At 35.5% G+C, this 17,430-nt stretch overlaps 1 protein-coding gene across 1 annotated transcript in view; it reads right to left on the reverse strand.

Moving 5' to 3' along the window:
- Positions 1-17,430, reverse strand: part of LOC122029738 (L-arabinokinase-like) — a 53,039-nt gene that overhangs the window by 9,465 nt on the left and 26,144 nt on the right. Inside the window, exons 16-23 of the mRNA XM_042588854.1 lie at positions 15,163-15,250; positions 14,470-14,513; positions 14,290-14,385; positions 14,132-14,208; positions 13,680-13,898; positions 13,319-13,484; positions 5,330-5,401; positions 4,777-4,980 (exon numbers count right to left, since the gene is read on the reverse strand). Coding sequence (XP_042444788.1) covers positions 4,777-4,980; positions 5,330-5,401; positions 13,319-13,484; positions 13,680-13,898; positions 14,132-14,208; positions 14,290-14,385; positions 14,470-14,513; positions 15,163-15,250 — 966 coding nt within the window. The remainder of the gene's footprint in view (positions 1-4,776; positions 4,981-5,329; positions 5,402-13,318; positions 13,485-13,679; positions 13,899-14,131; positions 14,209-14,289; positions 14,386-14,469; positions 14,514-15,162; positions 15,251-17,430) is intronic.

Here is a 17,430-nt window from a genome sequence, read left to right on the forward strand (position 1 = left end):
TGATGATGTAAATAATTTAATCTGGGGTAAAGGCAAGCCATTTATGTCTATGATTTGTTCTATGGACATTTATGTCTCTGATTTGTTTTATGGAGCAGCTAAGTAAGGTGTGACAATCTTCTTAGCAATTGAATGCTCACTGTGCTTGCTGTCGCACGAACCATTTTCCCTAATGTATGGAATGGATGTTCAAATCTGGTCTTCGTGGCTTGATTCTCATAAAGTCTGTGTGACTTATTTGGTATTTGTGACTAAATTTTGCTCTGGTCTTCGTGACTTGATCCTCATAAAGTCTTCGTGACTTATTTGGTCTTTGTGACTAATTTCGCTCCAGTCTTCGTAACTTGATCACCTTGTAGTCTATGTGACTGACATGATCTATGTGACCATATGGATTGACTTGGACGAGTGGGAGATGTTGGGCGTTATACTTGGCAGACGAAAGGGTTCGTCCCTTTCGCTGCCGCAAACGGCAGTTTGCTGGAAACGCCAAGGAGACGAAGGGGCGTCCTTTCTCCTTCGTCTTCCTCAGCCTTCCTATAAAAGGCGTCCAAGGCAATCAGAGAGGGCAGAGGTTGATGCGAAGGTAATCAGCGAGTAGAGGCGTGAGGTGATCAGTGAGCAAAGAGAGAACGGCTAGGGACGGGATTTGGTTTGTGGAAGAGTCCGAGAAGGTTCCGTGTGGTGATCTTCTCGGCGACAGCAGCAGCGACGTCTCCGACGGTTCATCGGCGACTTCATCAACCGGCGTCTTCGGTTGCGGTTCTTCGGGAGATCGATGTGAGTGTTTATGGTTTCCGCATTATTATTTTAATTACTTCGTTTAAGTTTTCATTCTCTCAAAACTACCAACACTTAATACTCCTTTAATTCATAGATTATACATCTCCTATAATCTCCTTTGTTTTTATATAAAAGACTAAAATACTTATCCTCCATTGATAAGACATTTTTTCATTTTCAATATTAGGTAAATAACTTTGTAAGTTATTCAATACCTTACTTTCCTAGGTATTTATATACCTCTATCATTCAGTCCAACCACTTTTTCATTTTTCATCTCATTTAACACCTATTAGTTTTGAAATTTGAATTCTCCCATAAAAATTTAAATAATATATTTATCTAACCTACTTAAATTTCCTAAGGTAAGTTAGTTACTTAGATCTTTATTAAAAGGTTTATAAAAAATAGCTCCTCCATTGTTCTTTTATTTCTTTATCCTTCACTAATACCTTATTTGATTCATTTTTAATGCATTTTATTTGAATAAGATCCCTTTTTTTTAGGGGGGGAGGTAAGTATATGTATAGCTATCAAACTAACATACAATCAGATATACAATCAATGAAGATCGACAAACTGCTAGACATGCGTCTGTAGTTTGTGGAACATCCTATCAATATTAGGCATATCATTCTCAAAACAACATATATTGTGACATTCCCACAAAAAATAAATCATGCTTGAAACCACCAAATATTGCGTCTTCATAATGCGTTGGTTGCCTTGCATCAGCCTTCCAATCGTTTGTACCTCATATCGAATGTTAAGTCATCTTCTCACCTTGTTCCATAAAGCTTGCGTAACGGAGCCCTCAAAGAAAATGTGTGCATTCTATTCGTCCACCTATCGACATAATGCACAATTCTTGTAAGACTCGTATGCAAATTTGTCTGTTGTCCATAGCTTCCCATGAGCAAGTATCCAAATAAAAAAAAGGATGCTTGGGCAGTATTCTGGTTTCCAAATCACTAATGCCCAAGTTACCACAGGTCGCTTTGGCCAAAAGATCATATGTATTGGTTGTCTTATTGTTCTCCACAACAAATCATTCTAGTAGCTTCCTTGTCCGTTCAGTCCCTAAACCAACTGATCTTGAATGTCAACAAGTCTCTTAGCCAAGGGGATCTTATTTAGATAAGATCTCTTACTTTCTCTCATTTTAGTTATTCTATAGATGTCTCATTCCTTTTCTTTCATATCAAGCTATCAATACAAGAGTTCGAAAGCTTCATTTTGGTTCTGCTCATTACTTTATTGTTTTTTTTCCATTGCATACTTTTTAAAATTTTCTTCAATTTTATAAGTGTACAGTAAGTTATAAACATTTTTTTCCACCAAGATTTTATATTTGGTTGTGACCACCCTCTTGACTCACCGAGTAAGCTCTTAGCTACCGTTTTCAACTTTAATGTCATCTTATCCCATGGCATCTTCAAGTCGCTATGTATTTCTCCTAATACTGATGCTCCTACCTCTCTTTAAAGATGTTTTGTTTTCCATCCTTTAACTTCCACCATTTAATCATAGGAATTATCCATGTTTTTCTTCTACCAATATTATGCCCGAGATGTGTATCTAACACCACTAACCTATATTAGATAGTTAAATTTTCCCTAAAGATGATTTTGCAAACCTTATAAATTTTTCTATCCCTCTTCCTAACAAAAAAAATAATTTGTGAGTTATTGTTCTCACCTTTTAATGTAATTAAGTGTTTTTCTCCTTTCTTGAAAAATGTATTAGATATTATAAATTTATATACTATCAGGAGCCTTGGCACAACGGTAAAGTTGCTGCTTTGTGGCCAAAAAGTTACGGATTCAAATCTTGGAAACAAACTCTTGCAAAAAGCAGGGTAAGACTGCGTACAATGGATCCTTCCCTGGGATCCCGCATGGCGGGAGCTTCGTGCACCAGGCTGCCCTTTATACTATCAGGAAATCTAATCAGCGATTGAAATGTCATTCTGTGTCGGGCAGCACGGAGGGGAGGATTTTTATCATTCCGTTAGGATGTGAAACCGGCACTGTACGCAGAGCCATTTCGAGCCCATCATCGCATCACACGCGTGCGTCTCGAGCAGCACATGAGTCAGGATGCATTGCCGGACACTTCTGGCAACGCTGGAAGCATCGTCCGATGCTTTTGACGACGCCGGAAGCATCGTGGGACCCTTCTGGCACCACCGGAAGCGTCGTCGGACGCTTTTAGTGCCGCCAGATGCCTGCAGCACTACCAAATGCCTCATCCGTTGAGGCGTCACCAAACTTACTGTTCAAAATTAATATTACGATTTAAATAATTCAAATAATTCCCACTTAAGTGTGATATTTTGAAGAGCCTTTCATAAACCCTAATTAAATTATCTTCATAAAATATATTTAAATTTTTTTAAAAAAATTATTAATTGATATTCTGAATTGTTTTTACTGTTTTAAATTTTATTTAAAATTTCTAAAAAAAATTTAAAAATCTAAAAAAATTTAAAAAATTGAAATAAATCAAATTTATATTTTGATTTTTTAATTATTTTGTATTTTTTATTGTTTTAATGTTTAATTGATATTCAAATATTGTTTTACTATTTTAAATATATATTATTTAAATTAATAATTAATTAAATGAATAAATAGTTAATTTATATAATTATTATATATAAAATAACATCTTTGTATTAATTTATATAATTATGATTATTTAATCTGAGTATTGGAGAACCATAGAGTTGACCTAAGCAAAATGTTAGAAGTACCAATGCTTCCATTTGATTCACGTCACTTCTTTTAATATTAATAAGGTAACATATTAAGATGTATCAATTTTAATTTGAATTATGATAGATCAATTTTCTTTAAAGAAAACTTTATTTAATTATTTTTTTAACAATATTAAGTTGCTCAATAATGGAAAACTTATATAAAATCAATATACTGCTTATTTTTAAATTATACACAATAAACATATTTATCTAATAATTACTATATATAAATAAAAAAATACTGAAACTGTATCGCACGGCACGATACGATACCGAAATCAAATTGTTCTGGTCTAAGACCGAAACCTCGGCACATGTCGAGATTTTAAACCTTGAATCTAATATAACATTTCCTTCTATATTGGTCCAAAATCATAGCTTTCATACACTATCATATTCCGCATTTCTTACTCTATATGCTCATTAAAATTTCCTATTAAATCACCTCAATTGTCGGAAGTTTTTGTACTACCTCAGGTAACTATCTTTTCTCATATTTAATCTTAATCTGGTTTACAATAATGGATAATAGCATTGATTCCATAAAAGTTATTGAAAAACATATCAAGTATCAATGAAGCAGAAGGTTCATTTTCCCAAAAAGGGAAATGGCAATTCAGAGGGGTGTGCATCTAATATGGTGAGTCTTAGAAAGAAGCTAGAGCAGTTCAGCTGGCAATAAGATCCTTTGGCTCTTTGACTCTATTTACTTCAAACCTATGTTTGACTGACACTTTAGTACCAGAACTCTGCATAGATACTGGATATCTCTATCGAGCACGTGTAAATATTTTTGGAAACAACCATCTCTGGACACTTATATATAAACCCATATAAGACACACCCAAATTAGATTTTTTGTATTTTCACATATCACAGTAATCGACCGATTCAAAAAAACAAGAAGTAAATTTCATATTCAGAAATTTTATTTTTAAAATAATTGCAATTTAGCAAAAGCAGTTGTTGTACACTTATCAAAAAGCAGTAAGGAAGCTTATGGCAATGAAACCAAATCATATAGAAGGTCCTTGGCATTCTGATGAAGAATCTGATTCATGAGTTTATTCATCCACAAAGGGATATAAGCTGTATGTATGGTTAGGCAATGGTTACTCAAGGTTCTATGCAAATTCCATCTCTTGGTCTTTGGCTAATCTCCTCCATAAAGAAGTATGTACTATCAAGTTTCCAGTAAAATTAAATATGCTTAAAGCCCAATCAATTTTTACCTTCTGAATTTCTTCAGTACTTTGAATGCAATTTCTTCCAATAACACAAACTGAACCACCAGAGCCTCCCCCAGTGATTTTTGCACCAAATAAACTTGCACTTCCATCTTGATAGGATTTAGAGTGCTGCATTTCTTGCACCAGGTTTACAAGCCTATCCGTTCCATCTGAGCCAAGCCCGCACTCATTGTAGCTGTAATGACACTATCACAAGAAAAAGTATAAATGCATAAAATTATTTGACATACATATTTATTTGAATCATACACTACAACATTATTGTTTAAACAGGATCTATACTTAAATTATTTAAAGAAAAAATAAAATGGCAACTGACTATGAGAAAAAAACGATACTAGTGAAATTGTGATATGATGGGAAAGAGATATTCCATTCACTATAGCATTAAAAGGATGATAAATTTTTTTTTCAAATTCTTTATTCTAAAAGACCAAAAAGTGAAATCATAGCACCCAAAAAACTTTGCACTAACCAAATAATTTAGATCAATAATTTATCAAAAAAAAAAAAGAAATCAGAGTAAAAAAGGTACCTGATACATCAGTTCCCCAAGGGAACAAAGTTGTTCATCAGTTTGGGCTGCAGTTAGCAAGGCTTTAAAGGCCTACAGGATCAATGGAAAGGTAATTCAATTCAGGATTGAATTATACAAACTTATTTTTCATTTCTTTGGGTCTAGGATGCAATTGTTGAATTGGTTGTAAAAATGTTTCACAGAAAAGACAATGGACAGAGACAATATAACCAACTGAAGGAAATGTTTTGGTGGTGCAGTTTATATGATTGTAAAACTGAAGAGATCATCATCAAGCCTAATTTATCGCCACTTGAAGGCTAACTATTTGAGAATTATATACCCCCAGTCCTAGCAATGCAAATAGGAATTTGGCTTTTAAACGTTTTAAAATTTGTAGAAGTTTATTTTGGTAGATTTTCTTTAGAAGAATAAGTTACTAAAGCAAGTCTCCAAGTTTGTAATTGCAGGGTAACAAACTTGGCCAGTTCTGATAAAGATGGCAAAGCTGAATTGGGATCAGCATTGGCCTATCCCATTCCAACTCGTTTTTCAAGTCTTTGAGATCCTTTCAAATGCTAAATAAACAATAGAAATTATATGAAATTCTGGAGAAATTGATGGAATCATAGAAAAATTACATAGAATCAGCCAATTATACTGATTTCGGAGGGGAGAAAAGTGTTATAGTTCTTGTAGGACATCTACTGTGGATGCCAAAGATGAACTACCAATGATGAGGAAATCACAAACCCACAATTTGTCAAGGGGAGAGATATGATAGTTGGCTGCGTGGGTGCATTGGTTGCATGTTCGTGGATGAGTCATAAGGACAAATATATATGCTTACTCCCTTTTTGTAATGATAGTTTAGTACTTTAAATATAGTGTATTCATTAACCAAAAGTGGATTAGAGTTAGACTAAATTAGATTCAATTTAATTAAATCAGAGTTGATTAATGTATAATGTATTAATTGAAAATCAGATTTGATCAAATTAGAATAAATTTAATTGAAATCGGATTAAATAAAATTTATTTTAAAGAATTAATTTTATGAGTTTATTTACAATGAGATTTAACTAAATCATATAAAATTGTCTAAATCAAATTTAATAAGGATCTATAATATTTTAATCATATTTAATTTAAATTACTTATTTAAAATACGAATCAATTAAATCTAATTAGAAAGTAAAATAAAATCAAATTAATCATATTTGTTTTTTTTAATCAATTAATTTAATTTAGTTATTTAAAGCAAATCTGAAAACAGCCTTTTGCAAAAAGCAAAGTAAGGCTGCGTACAATGGATCCTTCCCCGGGACCCCGCATGGCGGGAGCTTCGTGCACCGGGCTTCCCTTTTTAGTTATTTAAAGCAAATATAATTAAATCTGATTAAAATTCAATTTAAAGTAGTTAAATCAGATTAACTTAATTAAAGTCATTAGTAAATTATAAAAAGGACTGTCTTAAGTAACAACTTTAACGTTGTATCAAGATTCATATGTTTTAATCAATTAATTTAATTATTTCAATCAGATGTAATTAAATCAGATTAATTTAAAAGGAAACGGAGGGATATATATATATATATAAAAAAGCTTGTGAATGTATGTTGATTCTTACTATAAAATGTTAGAACTTACTAGTCTTTAGACTCACTAGATCCATATGGTGCAGGTAACAAGGAAACAGAGGGATTTGATGGATGAACTAGCTCGTACCTAGCAGTGCACACTCGACGGCCGTTGTAAAATACCGAAAATAGGCGAATATTAATAAGGGAATTTTTCGGAGCTCGTACGGACGAGTTAACCGGGATAAAAACAGGGTCCGGGAAAGCCTGTTTAGGTTACCCATTTAAGCGAGGAAATGTTTATATTTACAATTCCTTGTTCCGTTTCTTTTTCTTTTTATTATTTCTTCATTTGTTTTTCTCCCCTGCCGAACCCCACGCCCGCGCCTTCTTCCCCCTTGCGCCGATCCTTGCCCTAACCGGCGCCGTAAACCCCGCTGCCTCCCTCTCCTCTGCCCGACGCCGATGATGCCATGGAACAAAGAGCTGGCGGCTGAGCATCCCCTCTTCTCCCTCGTGTGCACGCCCTCACCTCGATCCGCCGGCGTCCGAGCCCTAGCGCCGGCCTCTTCTTCGACCGCCGGTCACCAGGTCCGATCAGTGCCGTCGACACATGTGCCCTAGCATGCTGGGTGCTGCGATTTCTCTGCCCTAGCGTTGTCCTCCTCCCTCTTGTCTCTGCCCGACGACGCCACCCTACCTTGTCGCCATCGCCGGTGGCCCTTCACTGCCACCTTGTCGCCACCTCGGCTGGAGGTGATCATCCCGCGGCCACTGCAGCCCTCCCTTGTGCGCTGCTTGGTTGATCGCCGCCTACTCCCTTGTTCTTGAGCCGAGCCCTAGTTCCTTACTGCAGAGTCAACAAGGTGAGTTGATTGTAACACTTGATTGAACTCTGGATGTTTCCTTCTGATCGGGTCCGGCAGTTGTAGGGTTTCGGTGGATTAGTGATTCGGGCAGTGAGGAGGGTCTCCAGCAATTGCCCTATTCCGGCAACCCTCATTCCAGCAGAATCTTCGTCCAGCAGCGGTTGAATTAAGGTAAGGATTTGGTACATATATAATTGCTTATGTGTTTGAATTAGGTATGAGTTGGAATTAAGAAATAGATTGTTATGTGTTTGATTAAGGTTCATTAATTGTGTTGGATGGATTAGTTGGATCCAATTTAGAACTTCTTAAATTGGATTAGAATTTAGTTTGGCTAATTGTGGTATGATAAAATTAGCTAAACTAGACATTATGTTTGATATACATGACCTTGACGCGAAACGAGTATCTCGATTATCGGATTGGACCATTTCTTATTGGAGGCGGGTATTTTTAACTTTATGTCTTTGATATGCATAGTAGTGAATTTAACAAGTAGCAATAATTATGTTCTCTTATTTGTTTCGGTTAATCACTACCCGATACCTGTTACATGATTGGTTGATTGCTTGTTTTGCATCTCATGTATTCCTTACCTGTTGATACATGCTTATAGGGGTAGTGATACACCATGCTTCATCATGTTCAGGACCTAGGTTTTATACCTTCAGTGTACCTTTGATTTGATTCGTTGACCTATGGTGCACTTTTATATATATATGGATTAGCTCAGGATATTTTGTGGTTAGTGTCATGCACCATTTGCATGATTGCATGCTGTGCGATAGTCCGCTCCATTATTGTTGAGCACATCGCCAGTTACATGGATCTGCACACCACGATTCAGGCTGAGTGTGTTGCAGCAGGACTTTGTTTGGCTCCGTTGGTCCGCTCGTGGGTAGCGTGATGCGTATAAGCCGGAGGATTCCTCCCATCATCGTGTCTTGGGAGTGAGAGCATCGCCCCATTTATGATTTGGGGTAGGAGGATAGGTGTACTCAAAGATCCCGTCCACTCGGTCACTCATCGGGAGTAGTGACGACAGAGTGCACGGTTGTCACACCCCTACTCCCCACTATTGTATGTGAGATGATCGTAGCGTCCGGGGGTGACCAGACGCATCATCGCATCATACGATGCATTTATTGCTGTGTTTGTGTTTCTGACGATTTATATCGAATATTGTTTGGGCCTATGTTTGACATGTATCTGATTTATGTCACGCCCTTATACCGGTCTGGTTAGTAGCTTTTCTCTGTTTACTTCAGTTGCATTTCATCCTTTTATATCAGGAGACTGTACGCATGATTAGTGCTAGATGTTATTTTCCTACTTTACATATCAGTTGTACCTGCTGAGTGTTGGACTCATCCCGCCTCCATTGTTGTTATTTTTCAGGTTGATGCTGTCAGAAGAGAGTTCCAGTTGCTAGTCCCTGCAGATCTCAAAGATATTGTTGGTCTTTTGGTTTTCTTACTTAGGTTATGCTAAACTTGTTCTGGTTGATGGTATAGACAATGTATGGATTTTGTGATGTCGATGGATTTTTATTCGATATGTTTTACTACATGCCTGCCTGAACGGCAGAAGAGGTGAGTTTGTCGGATTTGTGTTTTATGGGTGTAGTGGAGTAAGGTTGGTTTCGAGTCATCTTATTACTGCTCTGTTTGTCTACTATTAAACTGTGTGGGTGATTGTTTATTTACTGTTATTATTCCAGCCGCATGTGGCTGAGGTATATGGATATGTAGAAAGTTTCAGATTGTCCGCCGTAAAGGGGAGATGCTGCCGAAATTTCTTCGGACAGGAACTCCTCCGGGGCGTGACAGTCGTGCCCTTTTCTTTTTAGTTTATGTTATTCTTTGTTTTAGAGTTGGTTGCACTTTCAGGTCTTTAAGTGTTAAGTCATATGGTTGCTTTTGATTTACAGACAGGATTTTGTGTTACCGCTTTATAATAAACATTCTGTTTAGATGCTCGATAATCATATTTAATTTATCCAATGTTATTTATTTGAAGTTGATTGTGTTGTCTTGGGTGAAAGGGCTTGTATGAATTATTTTAGAGTTTATAGTGAGAAAGTTTAGGGTTGTTTCAAATTTGGCATTGGGAAAAAGTCTAACTGGTGTTGGCATTAGGATCCGAGCAAGTCAAAGGTTTGGTAATTGTGGAAGTCCTAGAAGAGTGAACTCTAGGCAAGTGAAAAAGTGTGAAAGTTGTGAAAGTTCTAGAGGAATGAACTCTAAGCAAGTGAGAAAGACCTAAAGGAGTGAACTCCAGGCAAGTGAGGAAGTCCCAGAAAAGTGAACTCTAGACAAGTGAGGAAGTCTTAAAAGAGTGAACTCTAGTAAATGGAAGTCATGGTAGCAAGACTTTGAGAAAGTCGAAGTCCTCATATTGAGACTAAGAAAGTCGGAGATCTGGTAGTGAGGCTAAGCAATAAGTGAAGTCCCGGAGATATGGGGTCTCTTCATATGCCATAGATTCAATTCTAGTGTAGTTAGAACTCTAATCGATTAAGTAGTAATTTAGTTGACTAAACACTTCATATTTTGTATTTATCGAGTTTTATTATGTTTATCTCAAATATGTTGGAGTATTTGAAAATAAATAAGAAAATAACAGTTTGGTCAACCACATGAACAGTGATCGACCAAATTGGACATAGTTGCATGGTCAAATAGATAAATCGGTAAAAAATAGATAATTCTGAGATGGTCAACCACATAAATAGTGTTGGTTGATCACATGAAGAGTATTGATCAACCAGGTGCTAAGTCATTAGCCGACAAAGCAAGGAGTCAGATATGTGCTGATACTGAATCCCTCAGTTTGATTGACTAGGATGGAAAGTTGATTAACCAGATCATACCAAACAACTGTAAATAAGGGCTCAATTTTGTTCATTTAAACACATCTCTCAATTATAAATAAGCAATAAAGCTCTCATTTTCTCATCTAAAAGGAGTGTGTTGGTTATGGGAAAGTGTCGTTGGACTTCAAGGCCACTCTGAGCAATCTACAGCAACCAAAAGCCATTCAATTTAGTAGCATATGTTTGTTATTAATTTTTATTTTAGCTTGCATTATTTGCTGTAAGAAAATGGATTGTAAGAGGTTTCTCTATCTCTAAGTGTCTAGAAAGGAGAAAGATGTCGGTGTTACCGAAGTTGACCCACTGAAGGATTATAGACCCTACAGTAGGAATTGAGGTTCCGAGTATGCATATTTTTAATGTCTATTTCATTTTATTTTTATATAATTCTGTTGTGAAAAAAGAAAAAAAGAAGAAATGCTAAAATCTACGAGTTCTATTCAACCCCCTCACACAACACGATCCAACAAGAATCAGAAATCAGAATCTTGTAGATTTGGTTATATATAACCAAGGGGGCATTGTATAGTCGAGCAAATACCAAATTGGAAATTGTTACCTTGAGGTGGATTTTCTTTCTTGTTTCATTACATTTAGCTTGTGCGTGATTTAATTTATAAAAAAAATCGTATAATTTTGCACTTGTCAGAGACAATTATTTATGATCTGATCTATTTTCTTGTTTGTTTACATTTTTCTTCCATATTGCTTGTCCTATTATATTTATTGTCTATTCTCTTTTGAAAACCATGATGAATTAAATTACATAATTAACCATGTGACTAATAATGTAATAGATAGAATAGATAGAATATACTATAGAGATTTTGGTGCTAAGGCAAACCAGTATGCAGATATGGATATGCGTAATAAAAATTAAGGTAAGTGGCATCAAAAATAAAGTCTATTAGGGGTAAGGGAGCAAATTCAGGATGGGAGATAGGATTGGCAGAATAGGAGTGACCCCCTAATAGATTAACAGATGGAGAACCTTCATGGAGTCTTTTAAGCCCCTATGCCTATATATATATATACAACAACAACAACAACAAAGCTTTATCCCACTATTTTAAAAATGAAGTGCATTATAATACATATAGCTCATGTGTCCTTATATAATAGCATATATGTTGACTCCTTGATAAATTAAATCAAGAATACTTGTACGAGTATAATAAATGAGAAAACACAATAAATGAAAAATTATTTAAGAAATTAATATTTCTAAACCACTAAAAATGATAATATTTACTATTACTATTTCATTGGATTTTATAGAATTATTTTACATCATGCACTTCTTTTCTTGTACTTTGAAGTTTTATGAACGTTGCTCATACACGGTGAGCAAAGCTAGTTTCACAGCAAGCTTAGTTCATGCGGGGCATAACACTAGATGATAGAGAACTCATTCTTTGAACTCACTTCCAAGTTCCAAATTGATCTCCCTTGTTTGTATCACCATGATCTAATTCTTGTAACCAACATTCATCTTCATGCTCAACTAGGGGCGTATCTAGTTGTAGCCCTAATATGGTCCCAAGTCTAAATTGTGTCCAAGAAAAAAGAAAGTAGCTTAAAAAGGGGATATGTATATATAGAGAGAGAGAAAGGAAGATGGAAAAATAATTAGAGAATTTAAGAAATAGAAAGGTGCAATGAAAAAGGGTAAGTGCCCTGAAAAAAAATATATGGAAAAAGATGACAATAGTAAAATAAATCCAAATTTAAATTATTTAATTTTTGCTTTCTTCCTTCAAATTTTTATTCTCTAGGTCTTCAATTGATATTCATTTTTTATCTCATGATCTTTTGTTCATCCTTTGATATTGTGTGTATAATTTAAGATGAGGTCAGAGATAAACGTTGTCTTAAAAAAAATCTCACCCGGTTAGCATGTCTCCTGACATCTCTTTATACGGTACATTATTGTGTCTTCATTATTTATCTCATGATCTTTTGTTCATCCTTTGATATTGTGTGTATAATTTAAGATGATGTCAGAGATACATGTTGTCTTAAAAAAATTCTCACCTGGTTGCATGTCTCCTGACATCTCTTTATAAGATACATTAGTGTGTCTTCCAATATCTTGTGGGTGTCTCTTCAAGTGTCTTACATTTCTTGAGTGGATTAAACATTATTCAATCTCTTCCTTGAGATCTGCTTCAACTTCATCTGATAGCAGAACCATAATCTACCACAACCTTTACAATTTGTCTATCTACATTAGGAAACTTTTCTATAAATCCTTGTACCTTCAATCTTAGTATAGTCAATAAAAATATTGAATTTAAAAGGATTCTACTTGAACGTCAGATCAACTAACATCTCCAAGAAGTATTTGCAAATATTAGTCTAGAGTGTTGCCTCTTTACCAATTGTGGAACTTTTTCGATGAAACATTACATGTTGCAAATAGTAATTTCTATGCTTCAACTTAAAAGGGAATATTACCATTGGATTTAGATGTGTATTATGGCTATATCACCTATATATAGTATCTTTTATTAGTGCAGTGCAACAATTTTTTTCCTCTGTACTACTTTATATGATCCATTTTGTGATTATCTATCTGCAAACAAATTACATGTGGTTCTAACATTTAACAAAAAATTTGAAGTAGAAAAGGGTTGGAAGAACATCAGTTCAAACAAAGTATAAAAGGACCGGTTGAAATTACCTCAACACGGAAATTCTCATAAATTGGATGTTTAGTAGGAGCCTTGATTGCATAAGTGCGCTTGGGATCAATAATGGTTACTACATCATTGTGATCCAAATATTTTGTCAAGAATTCCTCTCCACTTATGCATTCTGGAAGTTTCTTTGTGTACAGGCATTCATATCTATAATGAATTGAATAATCATGTCAGTTTATTGCAGGATGACCATTTTCCACAGAAAGATGCATAAACATTTTGTTGTTCCAGATAGCACCGTGCACACATGGTTTTTCTCATAGGTCTAAAACAGCAATTTGATACAGAAGTAAAGGCAATCTGCAAGTTTCTGAAAAAAAGAAAATTCTAAATCAAAATTACCGGTGTGTCGATATATTGCACAAATAATCCAATAATGCTTCAGTTTTAAGTATCTCAATTCCATGTCCTTCATCAGAGTCATCAGGAGTCATTTTACCAACTTGTTGAGGCTCGATACCCCCTAGAGAGTCTGACAGCAAAGAAGAGGCTTCAGACTTGATCATCCTGCGCCCCATAAAGGCACCTATTCTAACAGATCCATAGTCAGTTCCACCAACACTGCATGCACAAAAACTCCTCTCAGAACTGTACTTTGTAAAGGAACTAATGTAAATAGTTATTACTTATTGGAAAGGTGTTCCCTTTCTTTTTCCTAAACTGATAATTAAAATCTGCATGCACTAGCACTTGCTAGAAAGGCAAAGATACAAAGTGAGATATCAAGCATAAACTAGTGTTTTAGTTTTTGAGAATTTAAATTATCATCTGAGATAAATTGATATGGTGTATACCTGTGACGGATACCAGAATCAAGACCCCAGAATCTTATGTGAGATGGAATAGGGACAAGTTCCTTTACTTCTGCAGGCTACACAGTCAAATACGATGGGTAAGTTATAAAGGTAATTAAATGAGAAAAGTGAGAAAGCAAAATTTTAGTGAGGCAAACCTGGCAAACCATGGCTAGCAGTTTGTTTGCTTCCCCACATGCAGATGTCATTTGGTCCATCACTCCACAGGGAGCTCCAACAACATGATTTTCAACCTGCTCAGGTCTAACTTATTAGTAATAGAAAAAAAAACTACAGCTGATTAAATATGATAAAAATAGAAGTTCATATGTTCCAACCTTTTGACAAAGTAATGCGATATCCCTTGGTTCAATTCTCAGATCTACATACAGTGAAAAACATGGAGATATTTCAGAGCTTAAATAATCTAACATCTCTCAAAAAAGAGCTTACATATTCAAATTTGAAACCCGGTCATTTCAAACTGGTATATCAAGTCCATGATTTTATAACAGGTATTGACTGATTAGATAAAGAAGTAAAAAAGTTCAGATCACAACAAATGTCTGCATCCTACTAAAGAGTGACAAAACATAAACACTAAGATTTAATATTTACAGTGATAATTATCCATATTATTCACTAACAGAGCAATACATGTATCTTCAATTATTTAGATGCATAAATATTAGTATTCTATATCCATGTGACAGATAAATCACGTGAATATTACAAACTACGATAAATATGGCAAAAGTTCTCATGCAAATCGACTGTACTATGACAGAGAAGAAACTAATTTGCCAGAACTTTTGCTATCATTGATGCTCAAACATGACCTCTCTGAAACACATAATCTTCAGTCTATTATGGCAAAAACAAAGATTTTGCATACTAGTAACGAAAATAATGTAAAACACAATGTTTTTGAACAAAAAGGTAAAGTTAGGGATTTCTGTGGCCTAGAGAAGGTGTTATTATCCCATAAAACAGCTGGCTTAAAAAAATATACAAGGATAATAAAAACTAACCATGAGCTGCAGCAATTGCACACATAGTAGCCACTTCAACTGCAGCAGAAGAGGAGACGCCCTTGCCTTCCGGAACAGCAGAAGAAACCTAATTTAATCATAAAAATCAGAAAATAAATTAGGTTTCTTAGTAATAAAGCAATATCTACCTACGATAATAAAACAGAGGAAACTAGAACTCTTTTAGTGTAGTGCCGGTTCACTTAAATAAGCCAAAAGTTATGTTATGGATTGATATGTTAATAGGTTAACGAACCCGGCCTGATTTGCTAGCAACCCGACCCGGCTTACCCTTTTAAATACATGCCTTATATTTTTTTTTTCTTTCCTCTCCCCTAACCCTTGAAGTTGTCGGCCTCCCCCACACCCCTATCAGAACCCTAGTAACTTTGGAGGAGATAGAGGAAGAACCTCGTCGGAATGCTCAACGTACTTTTTCCCTACGTCTTGCTAGTTATCTTCCATACACAAAACACCAAGGCAAGGTTTCCATTTGTTGTTTTTGCAATTACTGCACCATATGGATCATAGTATGATATTTTGATGTATGTTGCATATAATTCCAGAATTTGGTTGTGAAGATTTGACAAGGTTTTATCAATTTTGGTTGAAAAACAAAAAAACATATGGATGCTAGAGATGCTTCATGTTGCTGTTTGGGTGAGGGAGGAAGACCGGCGGCTGGGAATTTTTGTAGGCTGTTCGGGAGAGGGAGGAAGACCGGTTTTCTAGGTTGTTTGGGTGAGGGAGGAAGACCAGCGGCTTGGAATTTTTTCTAAGTTGTTTGAGTGAGGGTGGAAGATCGACAGTTGGGGATTTTCTGGCCTGTTCGGGTGAGGGAGGAAGATCGACGACTGGATTTTTGTTTGGGGACCTTGCTAGGTTGACCGGGTGAAGAAAGAAGGGGTCAGAGTGGGTGTTGCGAGGTGGAGTTTAGTGTCCGGGGAAGGATGAATGGGAGAGCAAGGGAAGGATTCTTAACATAACATTTCTGTTCTTATTTACCTCCCATATAATAGCACCTAGAACTCTATCATCATAACAGTTAGTAGGATGTTGATGCATGCAAGTTAGTTGTTTGTTTTAACATGCAATGTATACCATTTTATTTATTTAGCAATGTCTTTCTATGCATGAAAAGTAATATTGTTTTGTTTAATAAAGTGAATTGTATGTGACAATGTGATGAGTAGGGAATCCATCTTAAAAAGGGTCCGGTGAATTTTACCAAAACAAAAGAGGTTTAAGAATCCATCTTAAGAAGGTTCCGGTTTTATCAAAACAAAAGAGATTGGAGAATCCAACTTAAGAAGGATCCGGTGAATCTTACCAAAACAAAAAAAGTTTGGGAATCTAGCTTAAGAAGAATCTGATGAACCTTACCAAAGCACAGGAGTTTGGGAATCCAGCTTAAAAAGTGTCTGGTGAATATTACTAACCTAGTATTAGGATAAAAAGTTTGATCAAATAATCAGAGGTTGAAGCACAAAGTAACTACATCTGACCGAATTCATGTAATCTTTGTAGTGGAAATACATGAAACTAATGTCAACAGTTGTTTTTTGTTACTTAATCAAAATATTCCTCTTAAATGTGAACGGAAGTCATTTCTATAAAAGGTTGAACTTCTTATGTCTTTAGACTCACTAGATCTATATGGTGCAAGTAATGAGGAGACAGAAGGACTTGACAAATGAGCTTTCTTGTACCTAGTAGTGCACACCCCAGGGCATCTTTTATTTGTCTAGGTTTCTACATGCTTTAGGATGTTGTGTCCTCCCATTGGAGCCAAGTTATGTGATTGATAATCGGTTTAAGTTCCTTTCACTAGTTGGTTGCACTTTCTGCTCTCGTGAAGAATTTATTTACTATTATGATGTTCAAACACAAATTGTTTTTGGTTTCATGTTGGAGGAGTTCGTAATACATAATCTTTGGAGTTGGGTTGTTTAATTCGGACCTCTTTAATGTTGGTAATGCATGTTTGGTGAAAGGACTGTAAAGGATTTTAGGATGTTTCATTTAGTGCTCCTAAACATTTTAGTCATGGTTGAGATTGTACCACATAGGTCTATTCCTATTTCTCTATTTCAAATAATGGGTTGGTTAACTCATTGCAAAGCACTTTACCACCAGATCTCTTCAGTTTTCATGTCCATTAAACAAATGTGACTCTTTGCTTCTTCCATTGATACATCTCATACTGCAGTTTCATATTAAGTTCTCACATGTGATCTGTCATTGCTGCTCCCAAGGCTCACTTAGATG

Source organism: Zingiber officinale, chromosome 10B (genome assembly GCF_018446385.1).
Source record: "Zingiber officinale cultivar Zhangliang chromosome 10B, Zo_v1.1, whole genome shotgun sequence".
Taxonomy (NCBI): domain Eukaryota; kingdom Viridiplantae; phylum Streptophyta; class Magnoliopsida; order Zingiberales; family Zingiberaceae; genus Zingiber; species Zingiber officinale.